Source organism: Ailuropoda melanoleuca, chromosome 14, assembly GCF_002007445.2.
Source record: "Ailuropoda melanoleuca isolate Jingjing chromosome 14, ASM200744v2, whole genome shotgun sequence".
Classification (NCBI taxonomy): Eukaryota; Metazoa; Chordata; class Mammalia; order Carnivora; family Ursidae; genus Ailuropoda; species Ailuropoda melanoleuca.
In genome coordinates, this window is record NC_048231.1 from 68,255,872 (window position 1) to 68,278,290 (window position 22,419).

A 22,419-nucleotide genomic window follows, 5' to 3' on the forward strand; every position below is an offset into this window, starting at 1 on the left:
CATCAGGCTCCCTGGCTCAGCGCAGGGCCTACTTCTCCCTCTCCCTCTCCTTCCAGTCCCCCTGCTTATGCTCACTCTGTCAAATAAATAAATAAAATCTTTAAACAAAACAAAATAAAACAAACCAACATATGTTGAATCCTAACCCCTGTTACCTGCAAATGTGACCTTATTTGGAAATCGGGTCTTTGCAGGTGTAATCTAGTTGAGGCTAGACTGAAGTAGGATGGGACCTGATCCGATATGACTGGCGTCTTTATGAGAAAAGAACAGATGCAGACACAGAAGAGAGATGCCCCTATGAAGATAGAGATGGTGATTCCTACCGCAAGCCAAGGGATGCCTGGGGTTACCAGGAGCTGGAAGAGGAAAGGAAGGATCCTCCTCTAGACCCTTTGGAGGGAATGTGGCCCTTGCAATACCTTAATTTTGGACTCCAGCCCCCACATATGTGAGAAAATAAATTTCTGTTGATTTAAGCCACCAGGTGAGTAGTACTTTGGGATGGCAATCCTAGGAAGCTAACAAAGCTCACTCTAGAGAATATTGTTTTTCTTTGGCTTTTCAGCATTTATCTTCTCCCCCTCCCCCTTTCAGAAACTGCTTCTTATTTTTGCTCTCCTGCTCTTATTCCATGTGCTTTGCGGAGCTGACTGTGCCCATGGATCCAAAACTGAACATGCAACCTATGCATTATTCTGTTCTCCAGGCCTCAGCATGTGCTTCAGGGATGCATATGTAACCCAATCACAGTCTGTGGGAAGATGGAAAAAACTGGAGCTACGGCAGCCATATTGCTACCATGAGGAATAACCTGTCTGGGAATAGAAACAACAAAGATGGAGCAGAGATCTCAGGGAGATCCTATTTATCTAAAGATAGTGAACCCCATATAAAGCCCTATTGATAGAATTTTGAGTTGCCTGAGCTTATCAATTCCCTTTTGCTCAAACCATCTCTGACTACATTTTCTAACACTTTCAAGCAAGAGATTTCTAGGTGCTCGATCTCCCAATTCTCGGCACTCCATTTGCTTTCAACAGTCACTGAATGTCAGATTCCTCTCTCGGGTCACTTCTAAACTTAAAAATAAAGGTAAGCTTTAGGTCTGGTGTTTTACCAAGTACTTAATGAATTAAATGCTTTGACAATTCCTAATTCAAGTTCTCTCTGAGGAAAAAAAAAGTTGATCAGGTTTCCTCGTTCTCTGAACATGGACTCCTTGGATACTTTCACATCTAGCACGTAGTCCTGCAGGCTACCCTACAGAGACCTTCTGTTACTACCTCAGGGCCTGAGACAGCAGACAAATGTCACTTAACTCTTCCCCAGGGGAATAATAGAGTCTCTCTTCATATATAATATATGGATTTGGATTAGATTAGATATATCTTCAATTTTTGTGCCATTGAGGTGAATATATTTTATGCTTTTAAATACATTCTTAAAGGTTGTTTCATTATAATAAACTATATTTTAATGCCTACCTATTTTGTGTCCAAACAAATTGCACTTCCAAGCTTTTTTGGAAAACTCCTCCAATTTCCAACCTGATTCATAACAGAAACTAAATGCAATTTTGACTCTAAATCGTCAATTTAGTTTATCTTCTTTCAGCTTCTTGTGCATGCATTCTTTTGTAATTTCTGAAATGCTGGTTTGAAATTACTTTAGAGTCAATATATTATATTCATTTTTTTCAAGCTGTAAGCAAAAACAAAATAGTACCGTTCAGATTATATTTCTATTTTTCTTTAGTCAATAACATTGCTTAGATTTTTATCGGATCAAAAAATTGAGTGAAAAAAATGCAATTTTTAAAAATTCCTCCTAACGGTGGAAATATACATTGACTGAGAAAAAAGAGAAAAAAGCACTCTCATAGTTGTGGTTATTCCAATTTTTTTATGATCTTTTAACGATGTCTATTCCATAATTGCTTAAAGACATGGTTTCAAAAATATTTAGAAAACTTTTAGGTCATGGTTTAGAATATACAGGTTCTCACTGATCATACATGGGATTAGGATTTTTATTGTTTTTTTGTTTAGGTAGAATAATCCAAGACTATCATCGATCTTACTTATCATTGGACTAGAAATACTTTTTTTTTTGCTGAAAATTGCATAGTTATCAGTTTATCTCAGTGTTTCAAAATTATGCATGCATTAACAATTATAACTATTTATAAAATATGATTGTCTAATGATATACAACTTAACATTACTATTAAGACTCCGGTTTTTGAAAGACACGTCCATATTAAAGCCAACTCTAGCCCACTAAACCAAAAGTCACATTTCCAAAACTCAAATGAGCACCCCACTAAACAATCCCGAAGCCTTTTTTTTAATTGATTCATTCATTTGACAGAGAGAGACAGCCAGCAAGAGAGGGAGCACGAGCAGGGGGAGTGGGAGAGGAAGAAGCAGGCTCATAGCAGAGGAGCCTGATGTGGGGCTCGATCCCATAACGCCGGGATCACGCCCTGAGCCAAAGGCAGACGCCCAACGACTGCGCCACCCAGGCGCCCCTGAAGTCTCCTTTTTAACATATTGAGATACCCTCTCCTTTATGTAGTTATATTTATATATGTTTCCATCTTTTATATACAACTTTAAGAGGCTATCTTTTGTGTATAAGACAAAGATGAAGGGGTGCGTGCATATATTTGTGAGTCATCAAAGAGTAAACAAGGACAAAAATTTGCTGAGTATGGACACAGCATGCAGAGCTTGGAAAAAAATTTTTTTAAAAAGGCTACATTCAGTTTGGCTTCCAAACCTTTCTTTTGTTAACAACACTTTAAAATACCTTCTCCCCAAGGAACAATACCCTAGATTCATGGGATCTACTTATGGTGGACGGCTCTGCAAATCACCCCACGGCCTGTGGTTGTCATTGCTTTTACACGTGGACTTCCTATGAAATGAGTACTTAAGAATTAGATATGCACCAAATAAAGGAGAAAGGTGGCCACTGCTAATATTGTTTTAATGTGGTCCATCCAGGGCCGGACTTCCTGCAGAGCCCACAGCAGCACTGGCAACAAGCTGCTCTATTCAGCCTGCTGCTATGACAACTATCGGGGGGCAAATGTCAGGTCAGCTCCCAGCATCTGTGTCTTGCTATAATTGCTTTGTCAGAAACCTATGAGCTGCCTTCTTTTTCTCACTGAACAAGTAAAAGCAACAGTGCCCAAAGACTAAACGTTGAGACATTTCTCTACCCTCTCCCCAGCTTACATGCTTGGTAAAAAATTTTAAAAAGTATTTTTTTTTTAATTTTCCCCATTTGGTGCTAAAACTATGTATACTGGGGTGTCAATCAACATTTTAAATTGCAGTATTAATTCCAATGAATACTGCTCTCTCAGACTACCTGTTACCATTGTCAGGCCTGAGCATCCCTACTGCGTTAGAAGGCATCTCATTAAAAGGCTCTTTCCTTCCCTAAAACCGAACTTTTCGCCATGCTACATCAAGCCACATATGGATATCTATTTAGTGCAAAACCTCATCCCAGCATATCACTAGGTATATCTTTGAGGCTCAAAATGATGAAAAGCCAAAGCTGTTTTAATGCTACAGAGGGATCCCTAACTGTAGAGTCAATATTGCAAAAGACATCTGGAGGCCATTGCAACGTTAGGCGGGTATATAACCGAGCAGTGCTGAGAGTTGTTACCACATAGAGAAAAGGACTTCGTGTTGTGGGCTCATTTGATCCAGAAGGTGCTCCTTCAACAGATGCGCTCTGAGATGGGGACAGACAAGCATGGCAGTGGTACTGGAGAGGACCAGCAGGCTGGGCAAAGACACATGGGTGGAAAAATTAAGGGTGTGTTTAGAGGATGACGAATCCTGCCCTGCTTTCACAGACCTCTAAATCCTCAAAATCTCATGTAGCTAAAAAGAAAACAGGAGTAACAATGAGGGGCTGCACTTCTGTGTGTGATTTTGAGTCACAAATAATAGTAATGATGTATATACTTCACTGAGGTGTAGGGAGAAGTTAAATGAGAAAGTTTTTGTGAATTCAACACGAAGGTATAAGAGAACACACAAACATGAGTAGAATTATGTGTGATGTTGTTCCCATACACATCCTGGTTTAGTTCCCAAATAGAGGGAGGATGATAGTTGGCATGTTTAAAGAACTTGGAATTTAAACCTGAATCTGGGTATTTGAAATGGTTTCAACAAATTTTGATCTTAGAAGAAGAATTATCCAAGAGTAGTTTAAGAAATTAATGTAAAAAGCTTCAGAAAAGATTCCGTATTTTAAGAACCTCACATGTGGATCCTTTATAAAGAATTAAAGAAAATACACTAATAACTAGATAACTAGGCAGTTCCCTAGAAAGGAAACGTTCCTCACACACATGGAGACATACAAATTTGACAGCTTCATTGGACTTATCAAACTTGCTTCATAGGCAATCATAAAGGAGAGACAAATGCAATTGAATTAAACTAATGTGAGCTTCTGAGTTTCCCACCTAAAGTAGGATTCAAATTCTTGCATGTTATGAATATATGATGGCATTAAGAGCTGAAATTTATGAAGTATTCTGATTTTCATTACTCAGAACATTACCCTGAAATAAAAAAGGAGCTAAACTCTTTTTACTGTATTGGTCTTTTTCTCTTTAAAGAGAAATTCCACTACTAGAGAACTATGGAAAAATCACTGAAGAAAGGAAGAGAGATGGAAGAGAGGAAGAAAAGAAAATCTAAAATAAAATTAATTCTTCCAGGCCTGCTTCTTTTATACAATAAATTTATTGAACTAAGTGGTCTGCAAGGTTCTCTGCAGCTCTAACTTTTTTAAATGAGTCTAATGTGTCCCACAGTAAAAATGAAAATTTAATAACTTGAAAAAGAGGCTCATCTTCTGTAAAGTTGTGTATTAGCAATCCCCAAGCATAGTGACTGCGTAGATGCCACACACGTAGATGCCACACGTACTTAAAACATCCCACTGCTTCTCATTCTCCGACTCTATTCGTTTCCTAAAGCTTGAATGAAGGCCCACCTACTTCTCAGATTCCCTCACCTGAAAGTAATCAAATAGCATAAGTAACCAATAGGAAAGACAATGGCATAGGAAAAAGCTTCACTTTAAATTGCTGTTTTTTGATGCAAATCGCAATGACTTTGGGATTCAGATAAACTTTTCACTTACATCTACCTATTTTATTACTTAAGTTTATAATTAGACAGCTATGATCTTTTTGTACCTTTGCTCTCTGCCCTCTTTCCAGAACTCAGAACAGGACTTCTATTAAATCTCACTTAAATGTTCATAGGGGATTTTGGAGGAGATGAAACACAGCGTCAGATATGAAAAAGGTGACTCTTCATGCCATGTACTGGAGTTCTTTTTTAAGATCTTCATTTATTTATTTGACAGAGGAAAGAGTGCCTAAGTGGGGGTGGAGGGTGGGGGTAGCCGCAGGTAGAAGGAAAGGGAGAAGCGCTGAGCAGGGAGCCCCACTCATCCCAGGGCCCTGAGATCATGACCAGAGCAGAAGGCAGACACTCAGGCCTGAGCCAGCCAGGCACCCCCATGGGTTGCAGTTCTCTGCGTGTCCTTGAGTATCAGGACCAGACTGCGCTATTATGTTTCTTATATATCAAAACGAGCACCAAAACCAAGAAAAATAAAAACAGGAATGTTACTAGAGAAGTGATTTAATGAGAAGTTTGAGCTTAATGTAGGAAGATCACTGGGCTTTCAACCTAATTGTATCATTTAAAGTGTTATTTTGATCTTGTTTATATTCAAAGCAAAACACTAAACAGAACTTAGAAAGAAATAGAACTTCGTTTTTGGTCTATATAAGAATCATTTTTCTCCTTGTGGAAGATTGTGGGTAAGGGCTCCTAGAAAATAAGTTTGCATAAACTCCTAAAACAGTGAGAGGTAGTCTTTCATACATCCCATCAACAGGGTGTACATGAGCAAAAATACAGACATGTCCTAGAGACATCTAGAAGCTGTTGGGTTGTTAAAGCAAATAATAACAATAATAATTTAAAAAATAATGTTGACAGGGCAAAGAACACGGATAGCACAGTGGGTTTCTTCCTGAGGGTGAGAAATTTATAAGATTGATCCATTTGAGCGAAACTGATCAATAATGATCAACTTCGCTGGCAAGCCTATCAGAAATCCAGGTTCTTTTCACCATAAAGAGAAAGAGGAAAACTACCAAGAAAGCGGCTGACCTGCCTTGGGGGTTTTCTCTAAGACGGACTTCATGGGATCGCCTGTGATATCACCTGTTCTGCAGTACCTATGCTTGTAGCTGAGGCTGTAATATCATAACTGCCCAATCCTTAGTAAAGATTAATAACTAAGTCCATGGTTAAAAATTATGATCAGAAGACTTCTTTCATGAAATGAAGATGCCCTGAAAGTTTAGAATGAAATGAAAGTAAAAGAAATGAAATGAAATGAAAAACAAAAGTAAAATCATTTGTAATGAAGGTAATATTCTGCAACCCAAAATACACAGCTCTGCAGAAACCCCACTTTCCCAAAGTGTTGAGTAACTGAGAGAAAAATGTGGCCCCTCAGGGCCTGGTCTCACTGTATTTACCATGTGAGTCATGTCAAACATCATAAATCTCTTCAGGAAGCATAGTCCAATTTTGTCAGGTTATTACATTATCTAATTCATATTAAATTTGTGACTATAGCTAAATTTCACCAATACACACAATACTGTTGTTTCAGGGTAACTAATGGGTTTTAAAGCGGTTGAAGAGAAAAGACAAGACAAGCAATGAATAGATTATGAGAAATAAATTATAAAAATGAATACATTTGGCATAAGCCGAATATGTCAGACTTTTCATTTATCTACTAAGCATAAAAATAATCCATTTAAAAATAAATATTAACATAAATGCTGTATTCATGGAGAGCTCAGTAAACCATATGTTCCTCTGACTTTGGCACTAAAAAGTGTATAAACATATTATGTGAATTTCTCTGTCTGAATTCAAACCACCTACTCATATCCTGACATTTATCCAGAAACTAATAACATCCTAAGCCAAAGATGTACCTAAAAATTTAAAAAGAAATCATTTCTATAAGAATGTGGGAGAATTCTCAATGAAGCCAGAAAATTAAATAGTAAAGTGGAATAAAAAAAAAAAAAACACCATAGATATCACCCAAAAGGAATAAAGGTTTCAGCTTCATACTCCCCATCCACAGAAGAAGGAAACCATTCTATCTACATGCTTCACAGTATTATGAGGGGCTAGCGAAATGATGTTCTATGCATCACTACACAGATATAAATTGATACATTATATAAGGAAAATACATACATTAAGGAAAAATTTTATACAGAAGTAACCATATTATCAATTTAAGAAAAAAAAATTATTGATGAAAACTGTAATGTCAGTTTTTTGAGACATCATAAGAAGATAGAAAAAGATTAAGAGACTTTTAAGATAGAATAATAATCTTTGTATATAATTCCATAAGCTAAAACTATAGGAAAACATTAAGCTTCGATTCCTAATTAGCTGAGTCAATGCTGTGGCACGGAGAAGGTGTTCCCAAGACTCTCGTGTTTAACTTAGAAATGCCCTGTAACCATACAGGTTATTTTGTAGCAGATTTATCTTCATAATCACTTTTTGGCATAGGCTCAGCTTTACATATCATCTCATTTAAATAGCAAGCTTGAAATGACAGGTGGTAAGGAGAGTAATTCCTTACTGAATCAGGACCCCACCTTTGCCCCAGTGTCTCATCAACACTTCCTTGTCCATAGGCTTTTGAAGCCTCCTAAAAATAAGATATTTCACTCTCCTTCTCACTCCTCTCTGGCATGTATTTAAAGTCACATAACAGCATAGAAAGCACCAACACAATCTAGTTTAAAGCTCCATGTCCAATCCCCTCTCTTATTTCTTCCCAAGAATCTTGTTTCCCTCACAGGAGACTGTGGTTTTTAACACTCGAGAAGCTTTCATGCGTGGAAATGCTCCATGTGTCTGGAATATCATCCTCTAGCTTTTTTGTCTGTCAAAATCTTTACTTCCCAAGGTCCAAATCTAGCAGTGCCTCCTCCGGGAAGCCCTCTCGGGTTTCGTAGGCAGAATTAGGAGCACTGTCCCCTGGCTCTCACAACAATCTGATCATACCCTTAGAATTTCATTTACCATGCTAATTTCACTTATCTTTAATGGAATGTGAGTTTCTTGAGGAAAAATATTATGTCTTATCCATCTGTAAAGTGAGAATAAGGATACCCACTCAGCAGCAATATTGCCAGAAATGAGGAAATTCATATCTGCAAAGAACCAAGTAAATCCGGCACTTGCTAAAGAGAGGCTTCCCTTTCCTTATTTGTTTAATGGCCTCTGTACATAGCAAAATATCTTCCATATGATGAATATTTGCTAAATAGGCAAACCACTTTAGGACTTATTTACCAGTAATTTTCTACAATTAATCATGTTCTTTGCTGATAGAGATAAATTAAACATTTAGGGAACAACCCGGGGAAGTTAAAAAAAAATCATGGAGGGGCGCCAGGGTGGCACAGTGGTTAAGCGTCTGCCTTCGGCTCAGGGCGTGGTCCCGGCGTTATGGGATCGAGCCCCACATCAGGCTCCTCTGCTATGAGCCTGCTTCTTCCTCTCCCACTCCCCCTGCTTGTGTTCCCTCTCTCACTGGCTGTCTCTATCTCTGTCGAATAAATAAAAAAAATCTTTAAAAAAAATCATGGAAAAAGCTTTAAACTTTTAATATCCATTAAAAAAGATATCTTGCAAAAACTCAAGTTGGAATTAATTCACATTCAAAGCCCAGCCATATTTAACTAATGCTGAAAGAATACAAACTCATAAAGCAATTATTTTGCTCACAAAATATCAACAGAATTCAGGTCAAGTATTCTTCCGCACAGAGCAAATAAAAATTCCAGGAAAACTATTTTAACCCTGTTTCTCAAATATTATATAATGTGTGCAATAAGCTCAAACTTGTGAATTGGAATGGTGAAAATGCATTATAACTGTCCATAAGGATATTTTATGTAACTGTAAAACATTTTATTTTGGTATATATCTTTACTTTTCTTAGTTTTCATACATATAAAACTTCTGTATTTTCACAAAAATACAACAGAACATACAATATTTCCATATTTTTATTATTTAAAAATGTGATTATACCCATTCCCAGAGTCTGTTCTGGTCTAACAGAAGTATTATGGTAGGTTTGCCGTGGTGACAATGTCGGTAATCAAGTTTCTCGCTTCGCACAGTGGTGTATGGTAGCCCATGAGGTTTATCCGAGGCCCAATTACTGCTAATTGTAATCAGATTTCTCTGGGTTGGTTTACTATTTGGTCTATTCTTTGGTGCTCATGAATTTAAGGTCATGGTTGATATGCACTGGGGTAGCTATTTCCTAGAGGAAAACCTCGATTCCTTTAGAAAGTGATAACTTACTACATATAGCCAGGTATTTTAGAGACAATGTGAGTAAGCAGATAGTTCAGTGTGTAACCATCAGAGAAAGAGAAGAGCTGCCAAGTCGTGCCCTCCGATGGTGAGCATGCAAACAGCGTATTTATGGATGATGAAAACTGATGAAACATGCATTTCTGAAGACCATGGAACCTTATCTTTTTGTGGATTTCTATTTGTAGCAAAGTGTTGGATGCTGCGGCATCCCTGTTATAAATATCTAACATAATGGTGACTTCAAAATTAGAAAGAATAGAAATGTAATTTTGGGAGAGAGTTTAAAATAGTTGAATGATGAATACAAAATGGAACTGTACTTCAAGAATAAAACTGGAATTTGAAATCACATGTGGCTTAGTTTCTTGACTGAGGGCATAACTGATATGGCCATTGATACTTAATTGCGTCCTCCTTGCAAAGACATAACATTAAATCAAAGGACCTGGTTAAGTTATTTTTATCTGATAGCATGCAATTTTTATCTCTAGGTTCCAGTGAACATAAAAACAAAAAGTAAAAGGAAGGAGAAAAGGATGGAGGGAAAATTCATTGAATATGATCAATGCAAAGCCTATGGAAAATTTGTGGGTTTTGAAGCTCAAGGTCAGTCTCTTCCAGTGGGAGTAACAGAGTTATGAGTTCTCTACCAAGGAATGGATCTGAGAATTGAGGATTCCTGTTCCTATTCAAATCCTAGTCTGTCCATAGCAGTGCTTCTTAAAGAGAGTGCTACCAACCACTCACAGGAGACACGTGGAAAATATATAGCAGGTGACACAGGCGTGAAGTGGGTGGGGGGCCAGCTTACTGGAAGCTCCGACACGCTCCAGGCAGTCTCAAATGACTAAGAACTGTCTCTGTTCCCATGCCAGTTTTCAAAAGTCCTGCTGGATATTTTTTAGGTGAAAACCTAATATATGATTATCTGAGCCTAAAAGTTTAGTTTAGGTATAAACACGAAGTCTTTATGCATGCTTTTAAATATATATTGAATTGTTTCAGGCAGAGCATTACTATGTAAATCAAGGCGATATTGTACTACGTCTCATTTGGAAATTTACCAAGAGTTTTTCACCATTTGGAAAGTACATGTCACCGAATGCTGTGAGCTGCCACCACCACACACACACACACACACACACACACACACACCCACACGCACACCAGACGACAGTGGTAGCTGCTGCTGCTTTGGTGATTTTACATGGAACGAGTGATTTTAAAAAGCACAAGACTTGGATCAAAATGGGGCTCCAGCCTGAGCAACTCGGCACCCTTGGGAGAAGTTACCTTGCTGAAGCCTCAGTTTCCCCACTTCATTAAAAGCCATGACAATGACATAAAATGGGCTTACGAAACACCTCACAAGCCACTGCGTCCATAAATACTTCTGGTGCTGTTATTAATATTATTATCAATGGGGAGACTAAGGCCCCATTTAGTGAGATGACCTGGGAAGTTTATTCTAAGTAGCTTTAAATTACACGTTACAACGGAAATACGATGTAATCCAAGAACTACAGTCTATGGTACTTTGTTGTTCTTCTAGAGCATATTTCCTCCCTTGGATGAAAGGGCCACGCTGAAACATAGGTTGAAAGATTCAAAGATGCCAGGTTTCTCCTAAAATATTACATACGAGAAAGAAAAATTCTGGGAGTAGAATAGAAGTTGAGAATGGTTGAGAATGGGAGCCCAGGGGTGTGGGCTGGAAGGGCACAGAAAGAGGTTTCAAGACACATCTCAGTTAGTAGTGCATTGTTTCAACGGAAGCATTAGAATCCTATTGAAAAAGCTGTTTTCAGTTGTGCATTTGTTAAAGCTTATAAGTGGTATCAAAAGGACATAGGACAGTGCAGAACGAAATATGATAGAAAAGCCGGCTGTCTTGAAAACTATGTCTTGACCAGCGTGTTTTGGCTAGTTTTCGAAAATGCCCTTGACAAAATACAACGTCTGTATGAAAATCACACCATGCTTACATGGCTCTATTTTAAACCTTTGTATCTACATTTACATTCAATAACATGCCCACTCATTAGTACCCTCACAGACGTGGGAAGAATCATGAATACATGCAGGTTGCAAGGCATTCACCACTGCTCAAGAAAACCGAGTACCGGGAACGCTGGGCTTACCGAATATTTTTAGGTCCTGGCTGTGGTTTCATGCTAGTTTACTAGCAGTGATTTTCTTTTTTAACTTCACAAAACACCAGTTTTCAGTATTTTTTCCCTTGATTTCTCACCTTTTATTATGTCACAAGGAACTAACATGCCATTTCTCCTTCCCCCTTCTCCGTGTTCTTTTCGATAGAGTCAAAGAAGTCACATCACAGCCTACCATTGATTTCCCATCTGTCCCAGTCACCGCAAAAACTGTCATCTTGCCCTCTTACTGTGTTGTCCTTCACGACGGCTGTATCTGTCGCACTGATGCCGGGGAAGCCCCTGACCCTTGGCTCTATGTGACCCCCAAACAAATTTAATTCAAAGAACTGGGGATAGAGAAAAGAAACCAAAGAAACTCACATCATTCAGAACCTTCCTAAGTTTATCAGTCGGTAAGCCAGGAATAAAAGATATAGCATCCCTTAAAAACAGCAAAAAAGTACACACGGATGGGAAACAAATCACCGGCAAGTAGCTCGTTCTTATCTCTCACTTGCTGCCTTTGTCTCTCCATCTAGATGAATTGTAACCAAGAGCACTGAAAAATCTTTTTAAGGAAAGAGGAATGAAATAAAGATAGAGAAAAAGAATCTTTTAATTCAAGCTATGTCATAATAAAGTGAAGTCTGATTTTGCCCTTTTTTTTTTTTTGAATTGTCAGAGTGAGGAAGAATTTCCCAGATGCCATAAAAATTCCAGATTTTCACATTAAAAGAAAAGAAATGCTGACTGCGTTCTATAATGCACTGAGGGTTGACCTCAGTTCTGTGAAATCTGATTCCTGATAAAACAGGAGGCTCCTGTCCTTGCCACTGGCTTGCTCCAGGGCTCAGGCTGCATAATAACAAGGCTCATTTGGACTGTGGTGTAAGGTAGGCATATGAAATAAAGTATTTAACACATCCATAATACCTTTCATGTTCCTAGCTCAAACAGCTTTATAAAATCCAATTAATTCATCAAGCTTCATAAAGTCTGAAGGACATACATAATTATTGCTCTCCACGTGGCCAACCACTGGCAGCAAGCACGCAGAATGGGGCTTAACAGAATCCAAATTTAACTGTCCAGTTCTTGAACTTTCATGCACCTACAGAACGGCAGGGGCATAATAAAGAATCTTTGAGTCACCAGCAAACTCAACAAATTGTGAGATGGGTTAAGAATGGGTGCAGAAAAGAATGATCTCATTGCCAACACCCAAAAGAATCCTGGCTATCTCTACTTGGGTAAAGAGGGTTTAGATCGAAAGAGAAGCGGGCTCTCCCATCTGCATGCTTGGCTTGGAAGTGCAAAATCACTTGGTAGAAGCCTTTGTGTGGCATGCCAGATGAAATCTACAGAATTCATGGTAAGCAGAAATAATTTAGATACTTTTAAGTATCTAAGTGTAACATATATTATTTATTTTAAAATACTAATAAACACTAAATCAGCATTCTCAGTGCATAACCCATTTCCCAGATGAAGTGAGGCACTTCTTCAAACTGATATTGAGACAAAAATGTCCTGCTTGGAATAACTTGCTTACTGGGGAAGCCTGGTTTGTTAGTTATGAAAGATTGCAAATACCTTTGTGATTAAGACAGATTGTTTTCCAACAGAAAAATGCACTGTCAAAAACATTATGAGCAGAGGCATAAAGAATACGTATCCTAAGAGTTTCTTCCAGGACCCGGGTTTCCCCTCAGTGAATGTATCAGTGAAAGGTATAGGTTTGTATAGAGATCTCAAGTGTCAGCCGCACATAATATAAACTCATAGTCTGGTTTGCTCACGTAGCTGGGTGACCCTGTACAAATAATCCCTCTTCTCTGAACCTAGGGTTCCTTATAGGGACATAAGAATAATAATACCTGCTTCTCATAGGGGTTGTTGAAATCACTAAATGGAAAAAAAAAAAAAAGTCTACCAAGTGCCTATTAGATTTCCAATAAATCGTAAAATGTAATTTTTAAATCATTTCTTTCATATCTCCCAAATTAACTGAACTCACTTTTAAAGCCTGGAAAGAACAATCCTACGTGGGAGAGATATTGGACAGCCCCTATTCTCAGGTAACGGAGCCTTGCCACGAATGACCACTACGTAGGAGGGCAAAAAAAGGAAACAGGGAGTTGGTCCCCAGCCCTTCCAGTCCCTACTGGCAGTAGTAAGAAAAGACTCTCTTCGTGATTGCTAGCAGTTTTTCTTCTATGGGTAGAAGCTCTAGGAAGCAAATTTGATCTCATTTTAAGGACCGTCAAAATGATTGAAGCTCTCTGATAACATGTGTTAGTAAATAGTAGATCTCTAACACTAGAGGTGGGGTTTTCCTACCACTTTAGGTATTCAAGCAAATGGTGCTATGGCAGAGCTCTGACAACACATGAACTAATCAAAGGAACTACACTTTCATAGGACTTGCCTTATTAGAGCCTCAAAATTAACCTATGAATTTAATATTTTTGCCCTCCATTTTATAGATGAGGGTAACAGTGGTTTAAGTAATAGGACCAAATATTGGTGGATGGGCAGCTTTGGGGGATATTGTAGAGTGATATCATAGGTAGTGCATAATGTGAATCAGTCCTTTAATTTTCATAATAACTGTTTATATGACTGGCACCATTCGAGAGTGTAGACTAGGTGGGATATATGGCATGACAACACCCAGAAGAGCCCATTCAATCCCAGAATTCTACCATTCCAGTTTCTAGAATTATGATCTTTTCTCAAATATACTTAGTCTGACTTCAAAAGTCCTGTATCTAAGAAAGTCCTATGAGTGCTTCTTTCTAGTTTTACTGATGCCAAGGCAATGACAGAATATCAGTTAAAATCATCTTTTCTAGGCTGAACTTACTGATGCTTACTATGTGCCAGGCTAAGTATTTAACATAAATCTGTCATTCTCACAACAACCCTATAGGATGAGAACTGTTACTGTTAGCTTGCTCATGAAGAAACCAAGGCACAGAGAAGGGAACAGCTTTCTGAAGGGCACACAACTAGTAAGGGTAGGGCTGAGAATCAAAACCAGATGTCTTCAACTCCAGAATGTGCCACCTTAATCACTCTGCTACTTGCTATGGTATACAGAGCTCTGACTTGTTTCAAGCAAGATGAATTCTAGACTTAGGATAATGATAAAAGTCCTACTGAGGGTATGTGTATGTGAATAAATACTGTTGGCCAAGAATGACTAACAAACTCGAAATATATATGATATCTGAGGCAAATATTACATTTAAAAAATTAAAACCTTCATCTTTTGCATTGTTTAGAATTATTAGCACATGCCCTATTGATAATAAACACGTAAAATTTTTAAATAATGCCATTCTGAAACATTTTTACATATTTTAATACTGGAATGGAAAAGTTTTTTTCTATTTTTCTTAGAAGCCCATTGGCTCACAGGAAAAACAAAATTAGATGAACAATTTAGTCTTCTCCTTCCAAACTTAAAGATACGAAGCCCTGGATCACTTGTAAAAGTAACTTAAAAGCCAGCATACAGCATAGTTCGATGTGTAGCATTTAATGTTATATATTACAATTTAGTAATTAGCTATGGATCATTAAGAAGGTCAGAGAGAAAAAGCAAACAGAGAACGGCATTCCAGACCTGAGAAGGGGTGACAGACGGATGCAGATAAAACAAGAGAAAACTGAGTGAAACATATGCACACAAAATGTACACGTCCACACCCCATGAGGGTACATCCTTAGAAAAGAGACAGAGAAAGATGACACTTGATGGGTGTATAGTAAATGGCTCATTAATGAGGAAGCAAGCCCAGGACATACATTTTCATTATTTTATATCCCCATTTTATGGCTTTCCAGTCTTTCAAAATCTGTGCTTTTTCACCATTCCCAGAATAATCCACTGACATTTAGCCACAGACTAGAGGCAATTAAAGAGAGGTTTGATCATGTCACCATCATAAACAATCAGGTAAATTTACAAAACTATTGTCAATGATCAGTCAGAACCACTTACTTAAATAAGCAATTAGCCTGCGAATTGGAAACAAAACAGGATTCTGACTCATTAACTTTACATTTGGCTATTTTTCACCACAGAAAATTTCACAGATGCCTCCTGATCTCTTTCCCCTTCTACCTAAATTGGACTAAATGAACCGTATTTGTTTGCTATCGCAGGTGCACGCCAGCCCCCACGGCTCCCCAGTACCTGTGGTCTATCCAGACGCATCCTCTTGGCAGCATTTCTGCTCTCACTCTCACAGGCTGAAGCCAAGATACTCTCTGCAACTGCTGAAGTAAGGTGGGAAGGAATAGGTCGAGACTNAACAAAAAAAAAAAAAAAAAAAAAGAGAGAGAGAGAGAAACACGAAAAATTATTAACAGACCAATGCTATTCTCAGAAGAGCTCACAGTATGTGCAGGAGTATCCATTTATTTCAACTGAACTTATTTCAATAAAAAGAGGAAATGGAAATTGCAAAGATGAGAAATGAAAGCTAGAAGTTCAAGCTATAGCTGCTACACAGATCCATCACTCGTTCCCACAGCTCCATTGTCACAAATAGTCAGTCTGGGCCATTAAGCTGGAGTTGGAATAGGCAGTGACAAAATGCTGACTGGGTTTTGCAAATAAAAGAAGTGCTTTAATTCTCTCACAACACATGGCGATGCACAACAAAACAAAATCAAGTGACAAGGCTGAAACATAGTTGGAAAAACTGACAGACGCTCAGACCATGTCAAACAATTTTAATATGAAATATGAATATTTACACTCGAAGTTGGGACACAACTGGTATGATTAAAAACCTCTAAAAATACTTCAGTTTAAACACAAACTAAAAAGTCAGTCCTGGACCAATTTCGATGTAATAAAAGTTTGATGTTTTGATATGGGCTGTATGTGTGCCTACGTGTTTTATTTATAAAACAGGAATTAATATTAACTTAATAGACACATGTTCGAAATCCATCTTCTATGTAGCCCACATAGAAATTAATTAACCCCCCAACTAAGCTCATAATTAACTTCAATTTGTTTGCAATTCTCCATATCATTTGTGATAATCGGAAAAGTTTTCCATTTTCTTTTCCCATAATTACATGCAAAATCATCTAATGGAAAGATGAAGTGCTTAATGATATTGAACAGTTTTTTAATGAAGATAAGCAAATGATAGATAAGAAATAACATGACAATTAAGCCAGATAAGATAGCAAAATATGAAATTACAAAATAAATAATGTCCTTTGGGAAGCTAGCCTATATAGTGACATGCCACCTTCAAGTTTTCAAAGCCTCAATCTCAAATATGTATGAATGCCATTTATTAGAAGCCTGAAACCTAACAGAGACCTTCTAATTTTTTTAAGTGAATAGGAGCATGCACTTATGGTACTTGATTCATTTTTGCTAACTCTAGCATGTAAAATTTGCCTTAGCAAACCGAACCGTAGGGCTTATATCTCAATACTGAAGAACAGCTAAATTCAGACCACAAGTGCTTTCACAGATACTCCTCAGTGGAACTTGTATAGCGTATAAAGAGACCAGGCTCTGAACTTGCTTGAACTAGGAAGCAATTTCTATAGCTGCCTCATCCGACCTCCTCATGCTTCCACCTCCAAAGTAACCTCTGTAGACAAAAGGTAGGAAAGGTATAGGGTACTGTCTCCACTGCTACCCCATGAGATGCCTGGAGTGATGCCAAGACAACCTCCACAATAATGCATTAAGATAGTGGAAATGCTATTTTTGCAAAAGAAAGAAAAGAGAGAGGCCCCTGAAGTGCCAGGTAAATGGAGCAGCAGCATTTTCAGAAAGAAATCAGAAAGCCAGGAGTGTGTGCTGGGAACAGAAAGGAGGATCAAATCAGATAAAAAAATTAAAAATTAAAAAAAATAAATTGCCATAAAGATGTAAATATAATTTCAAAATTCATATGGCTTCTTCATTCTCTACTTCCCTGAGTATGGATAAGATAATCTAGCTCAGAACCAAAAATATATTAAGCCACAAAATCAGTGTCTCATGAAAGGGCAAAACTTTGGCCATAGCTCGGCTCAAAATTATAATCTAAGCCGCCTGGGAATTAGGTACACAATGTTGTTTTTCTCGATTGAATTACGTTTGGAGGCAAAGGTGTTATAGAAAAAATGAGAATAAGAACATTCCATTATGGAAAAAGAAAAATTATTTGATTGTAGCTAGCATTATTCAAATAGAAGTGACAGTTCACATCATTGTAAACTATATTATTAGACCTTTCATCTGGTTCTAGGGACTGAATTAACACAATCTAAATAAAACATCAGCAGCCTCTCTTTTCTTGATCCAATTATTGATAGTCATATGAAATTCAGAGAGATGTATTTCTGCTCTTCATTGTCTTTATTTTTCTCCATCAGGTAGCTCCATTCAAAATCAGGAATATATAAAGCTATGGAACTTTACTAAGCTGATTCAATTAAAGTAATAAATACACATCTTCTTAAATGCATAAAGGTCGGTTGAACAGGAGAACAGAAGGTAAAATATCCCTGTAATTAAAATTAGAATTCTCTTTTAATTTTTTTTAATTTTTAAAAAACAAAATGGGAAATAACTTTCATTAGAATAGTAAAAGTTGTTAGGCATAATTTATGTGATTTCCTTTTCAAAGAAAATGCTGAGGAGAGTTTTGCCTTTTCCAGATACGGAAATTGGCCTTCTCAGAAACTAGAATGCCCTGGCTGAATGGGGTTAGATCATTTTTAAGGACTGGATAGCCTACTATTTCAAGATTTCGGGAAAAAAAATCAACTTCAAGATAAAGCAATGATGTACTCTTTCCTATTAAGTGGAAAAAAATAAGTAGAAGCGAAGATACGTGATAGACATTGCCAGTAGTTAAATAGTATAATTTTGAAAATGGAGTTGTTCTGAGTTTATTGTAGGATTATAACTTGATAACTATAAACAGCCAAGAAATCATTCAGTACAAGTTTCTTCACTAAAGTTAAAAAAAACTGAAACCCAGAAAAGTTAAGTGATTTACCAAAGGACAAATTGACTACATATACAACCCAGGGTTCATGTCTCCCAATTCTCAACCCTTCTACTCTCTAAATTCTGTTGTATACTTACTACTTCGATATAGTTTATCATTAATATAAAATATAAAAAAAAATCCTTATACACATGCCCTGTTGTGCTCAACTAAACAATAAGCAGACCAAAGCTAACCCTTTATATGTATGTATTATAATTAATACATGCTCATTGGAAAGGCAGAATGAATAAATCTATGTTACAGTTTAAGAAACAGACATGTATTTTTCAAAGAATTTACTATAACTTAAGTACATAATGAAATATGTACCTCTAAGTAGAAAACTGGTACCATCCTAATTTAATTTTTAGATAAATATAAATAATACCTAACTCATATTGAGAGTTGGGGTGGCCAGGCACTAAAACAAGCAGCATAGATTCATTATCTAATTCAGTTTTCCAAACAACACTTGAGAAAAGTACTTGTAATATTCATATTTTAGATGAAAAATAAATTGACGTTCTGAGAGATTATATAACTGGCCCGAGATCACACAGCTATGTATGTGGAAACACCTGGATTTGTATCTAAATCTGATGATAAATTAGGAATAATAATTCCTAGTAAAGAATTATTCTCAGTTCACAACTAAAGTCCCAGTAAGCTTAAACAAAGCTAGAGACCTTAAATACTACACACTCCTACAGAGGAATCCATTTACAGCTAACTCTATTTTGCATTTAAGTAAAGAATATATTCGGATCTCACTAAAATTCTCCTCTTAAAGGCACTGAGATTCTCCTAATATATTTTCCTATTGATTCTTTAAAACCTTTCTTCATTAAGAGCACAAAAATAAATGTGACTTAGCTCAGTTCTGTCACATGTTCTAAATGCATGCAATATAAATTCACAAGAATCTCATGTTGGAGAAACCAGGAGTGCCAAGAAATGACTGTGTATGAAACATAAGAAAAGCTTAGTCTTGTGCCCGAAATGAGAATGAGGAGCCAGGCAGCGTTCTTTCTTTCCTGGGAGGCAATCTGTAAAAATCCCTTGGTTCTAATATCGAGGAACCAATTCTCCTCCCAACACACACAGCTCCGTTACACTGCGCCTGGCTTGAAGATACTAAAAATGAGTCTTTTGTTTATTGTTCCTCCATAATTTGGCTTTTATCTATTTCACAGCTCAGAAGTACTTAAACCAAGATAGTGAGAAGGAAATTAATCAATTTTGCTCCTTATCAAAGCAATGTTATCATAGAGGAATTTAAAACTATTGTTTAGTGTGAGTTTTGAGAACCATCTTTGCCAGAACTCTCCTTTCCTTCATCACATTGATAGCACAGAGTTTACTCTAATATTGCTGCACTAGGTCTTCCTGGCAGGTAATTAGCAGAGTGTATTAAGGGCTCTCATCATGGATTCCACCAGGGACAAGTGCTGAAAATTTCCTCTTCCATCAGTCAAAGTGGCCAGAGAACACAAAAGCCTCCATGTAATAACTGAAGAATATTTTGACCAAAAAAACCCTCCAATGCATAGAACTCAATAGATAATTTAGGAAAAACAACACTTCTCCTTCTGGTTGAATATAGCTCAATAAATATACTATTTGGTTTATATCTTATAAGATCCAAAAATAATGATTCAAAGATGTATATAATCATACACTCCACATGAGATTTGTTACCTATTTCTTACCCTGAAGATGAAACAATGCGAAACACCTTCACTAATTATCTCTTCGTAATTAACTGTCATCCTCAACTGGGATGAGCTGATCTTTCCCTAGCACTGTTCTTATTGTAATAATTATCTATGACCATATCAGTGGTGGTTGTTTCATTAAACAGATGGCTAAATTGTCACATGGAACTTTTGGAGTTGAAAGAGTCACATTTTAATTGGGAACTTAAGATGTGATTGCTGTTGGCACAACTTAAAGGGGTCTTTCCTTATATATACATGGAAAACTTACCACCACACCAACAAACCGTTCCATTTTTGGGGTCTTAAAACTATAAACTAAACAATGTTAGAGTCCTCTGCATTTCTGCCATACACTTAGGATACTCCAGGTTGTTTACGATTTTTAAAAAAGTAAAAGAAATCATGACTGTAAGACTCTATTCATGGGCTAATAGTACTTATGAGTGGCAAGGCTCACTAGAATCCAGGGTGTAAGCATTACCCGATCAAGTGTTAAAGGAGGTTAGGTTGGGAGCAACTGCACATCCACCCAAGATTCTACATAGAATGAGCTCTTTCAGAATAGCTAAAGCAAATGATTCAGTAGTCAGTTTACATAGGGCCCTACACTAAGATTACTTTTCCTAATCTTGTTATTTCATAAAATACATAATTTAGAAATTCTGCAGTTAAGATGATATGGACATTCTATCTCCCCCAAATGGTATATCTATGCCTAAAGGGATAATTGTTACAGGCTGTGTAGAAAATTGTAACTCTTGGGGTGCCTTGGGTGGCTTAGTCGTTAAGTGTCTGCCGTCGGCTCAGGGCGTTATGGGATCAAGCCCCGCATCAGGCTCCTCCACTGGGAGCCTGCTTCTTCCTCTCCCACTCCCCCTGCTTGTGTTCACTCTCTCGTTGGCTGTCTCTCTCTGTCAATAAACAAAATCTTTAAAAAAAGAAAAAGAAAATTGTTACTCTTAAGGGATGATCCCTTCTATTAACCAAGTAGCTTCATTTGTATACATCAGTGGAATAAAGTTAATTGTTGAGCAATGAAGTGACTGACCTGGATGTTATTATGAAATCAGCTACTTGCAATTGGTCTGTCCGCTTTTGCTATTTACTCTCTCTGAGCCTCACTCATCTTGGCAGGTATCATTATTTCCATTTTTCCAAATGGCAGAACTAAGGTTCATTCAGTAAGTTATGAATAGGAAAAATAATCTCTATATCATGGGATAATTGTTACAATTCCATGATGAAGTAATGTACATAAAGTCACTGATATCTTCACTTATCTATTCAATAAATATATTTAATGAGCACATTCTATATGTCAGGAACTGTGCCAAGTTCAAATATATAACCAGTATCAATATTGTCTCTGCTATCATAGTTTACAAGCTAATACATGCCCAGCATGTAGGGTGTAATACACATGCAATAAAGTATGTCAATTACAGACACACAACCTTTTATCACAATTCTGTTCATCTTGTATAAATTCAGAGTTCAATAAATTTGGGGAAATTTGGCAGAAAAAAATTGACATGAGAATACTTAACAATCTTTCCTTTTTCTACTTTCTGTGAATATTCATATCTTTTATGGCAGAAATACTAATATATTTGTCTATGAGATGCTTTCCCAGACCCTGTTGCAAGTATTATACAATAACCAGAGTATATACTCTGTCATGGGCCCCAAATCTGAAAAGTTCTGAATTTTGGACCACATATGTTGCAAGGTTTCAGATAAGACTTGTGGATGTGGACTAAAATCATAGTTCAGTAGTCCTTTCCCCACCCTATTTGGCTTTGGTAGAAATAATGAGCAAAGAGTCTCATTGACTGACCCTCACCATGACCTAGGTGTGGACAATCATGAGAGCTCATCCCTTTAATCTCAGTGGCTGATCTAAGGATGGACATACAATCTAAATAGGACCAAAGTTCTTTCATGGGAAGGGAGATCTGGAGCTAGAAGACAGTTCTTGGACAGTAAGTTTTAAGAAGTGAGGCTCAGAGCTACT

At 37.2% G+C, this 22,419-nt stretch overlaps 1 protein-coding gene across 12 annotated transcripts in view; it reads right to left on the minus strand.

Annotated features, from left to right (window-relative positions):
• The window catches only part of NOL4 (nucleolar protein 4), a 388,522-nt gene that overhangs the window by 83,776 nt on the left and 282,327 nt on the right, over positions 1–22,419 (minus strand). For all 12 annotated transcript variants that reach the window (XM_002917597.4, XM_002917596.4, XM_034642861.1 and 9 more), the window contains one exon: positions 15,864–15,977. In XM_002917597.4, the coding sequence (XP_002917643.1) occupies positions 15,864–15,977 (114 nt within the window). The remainder of the gene's footprint in view (positions 1–15,863; positions 15,978–22,419) is intronic.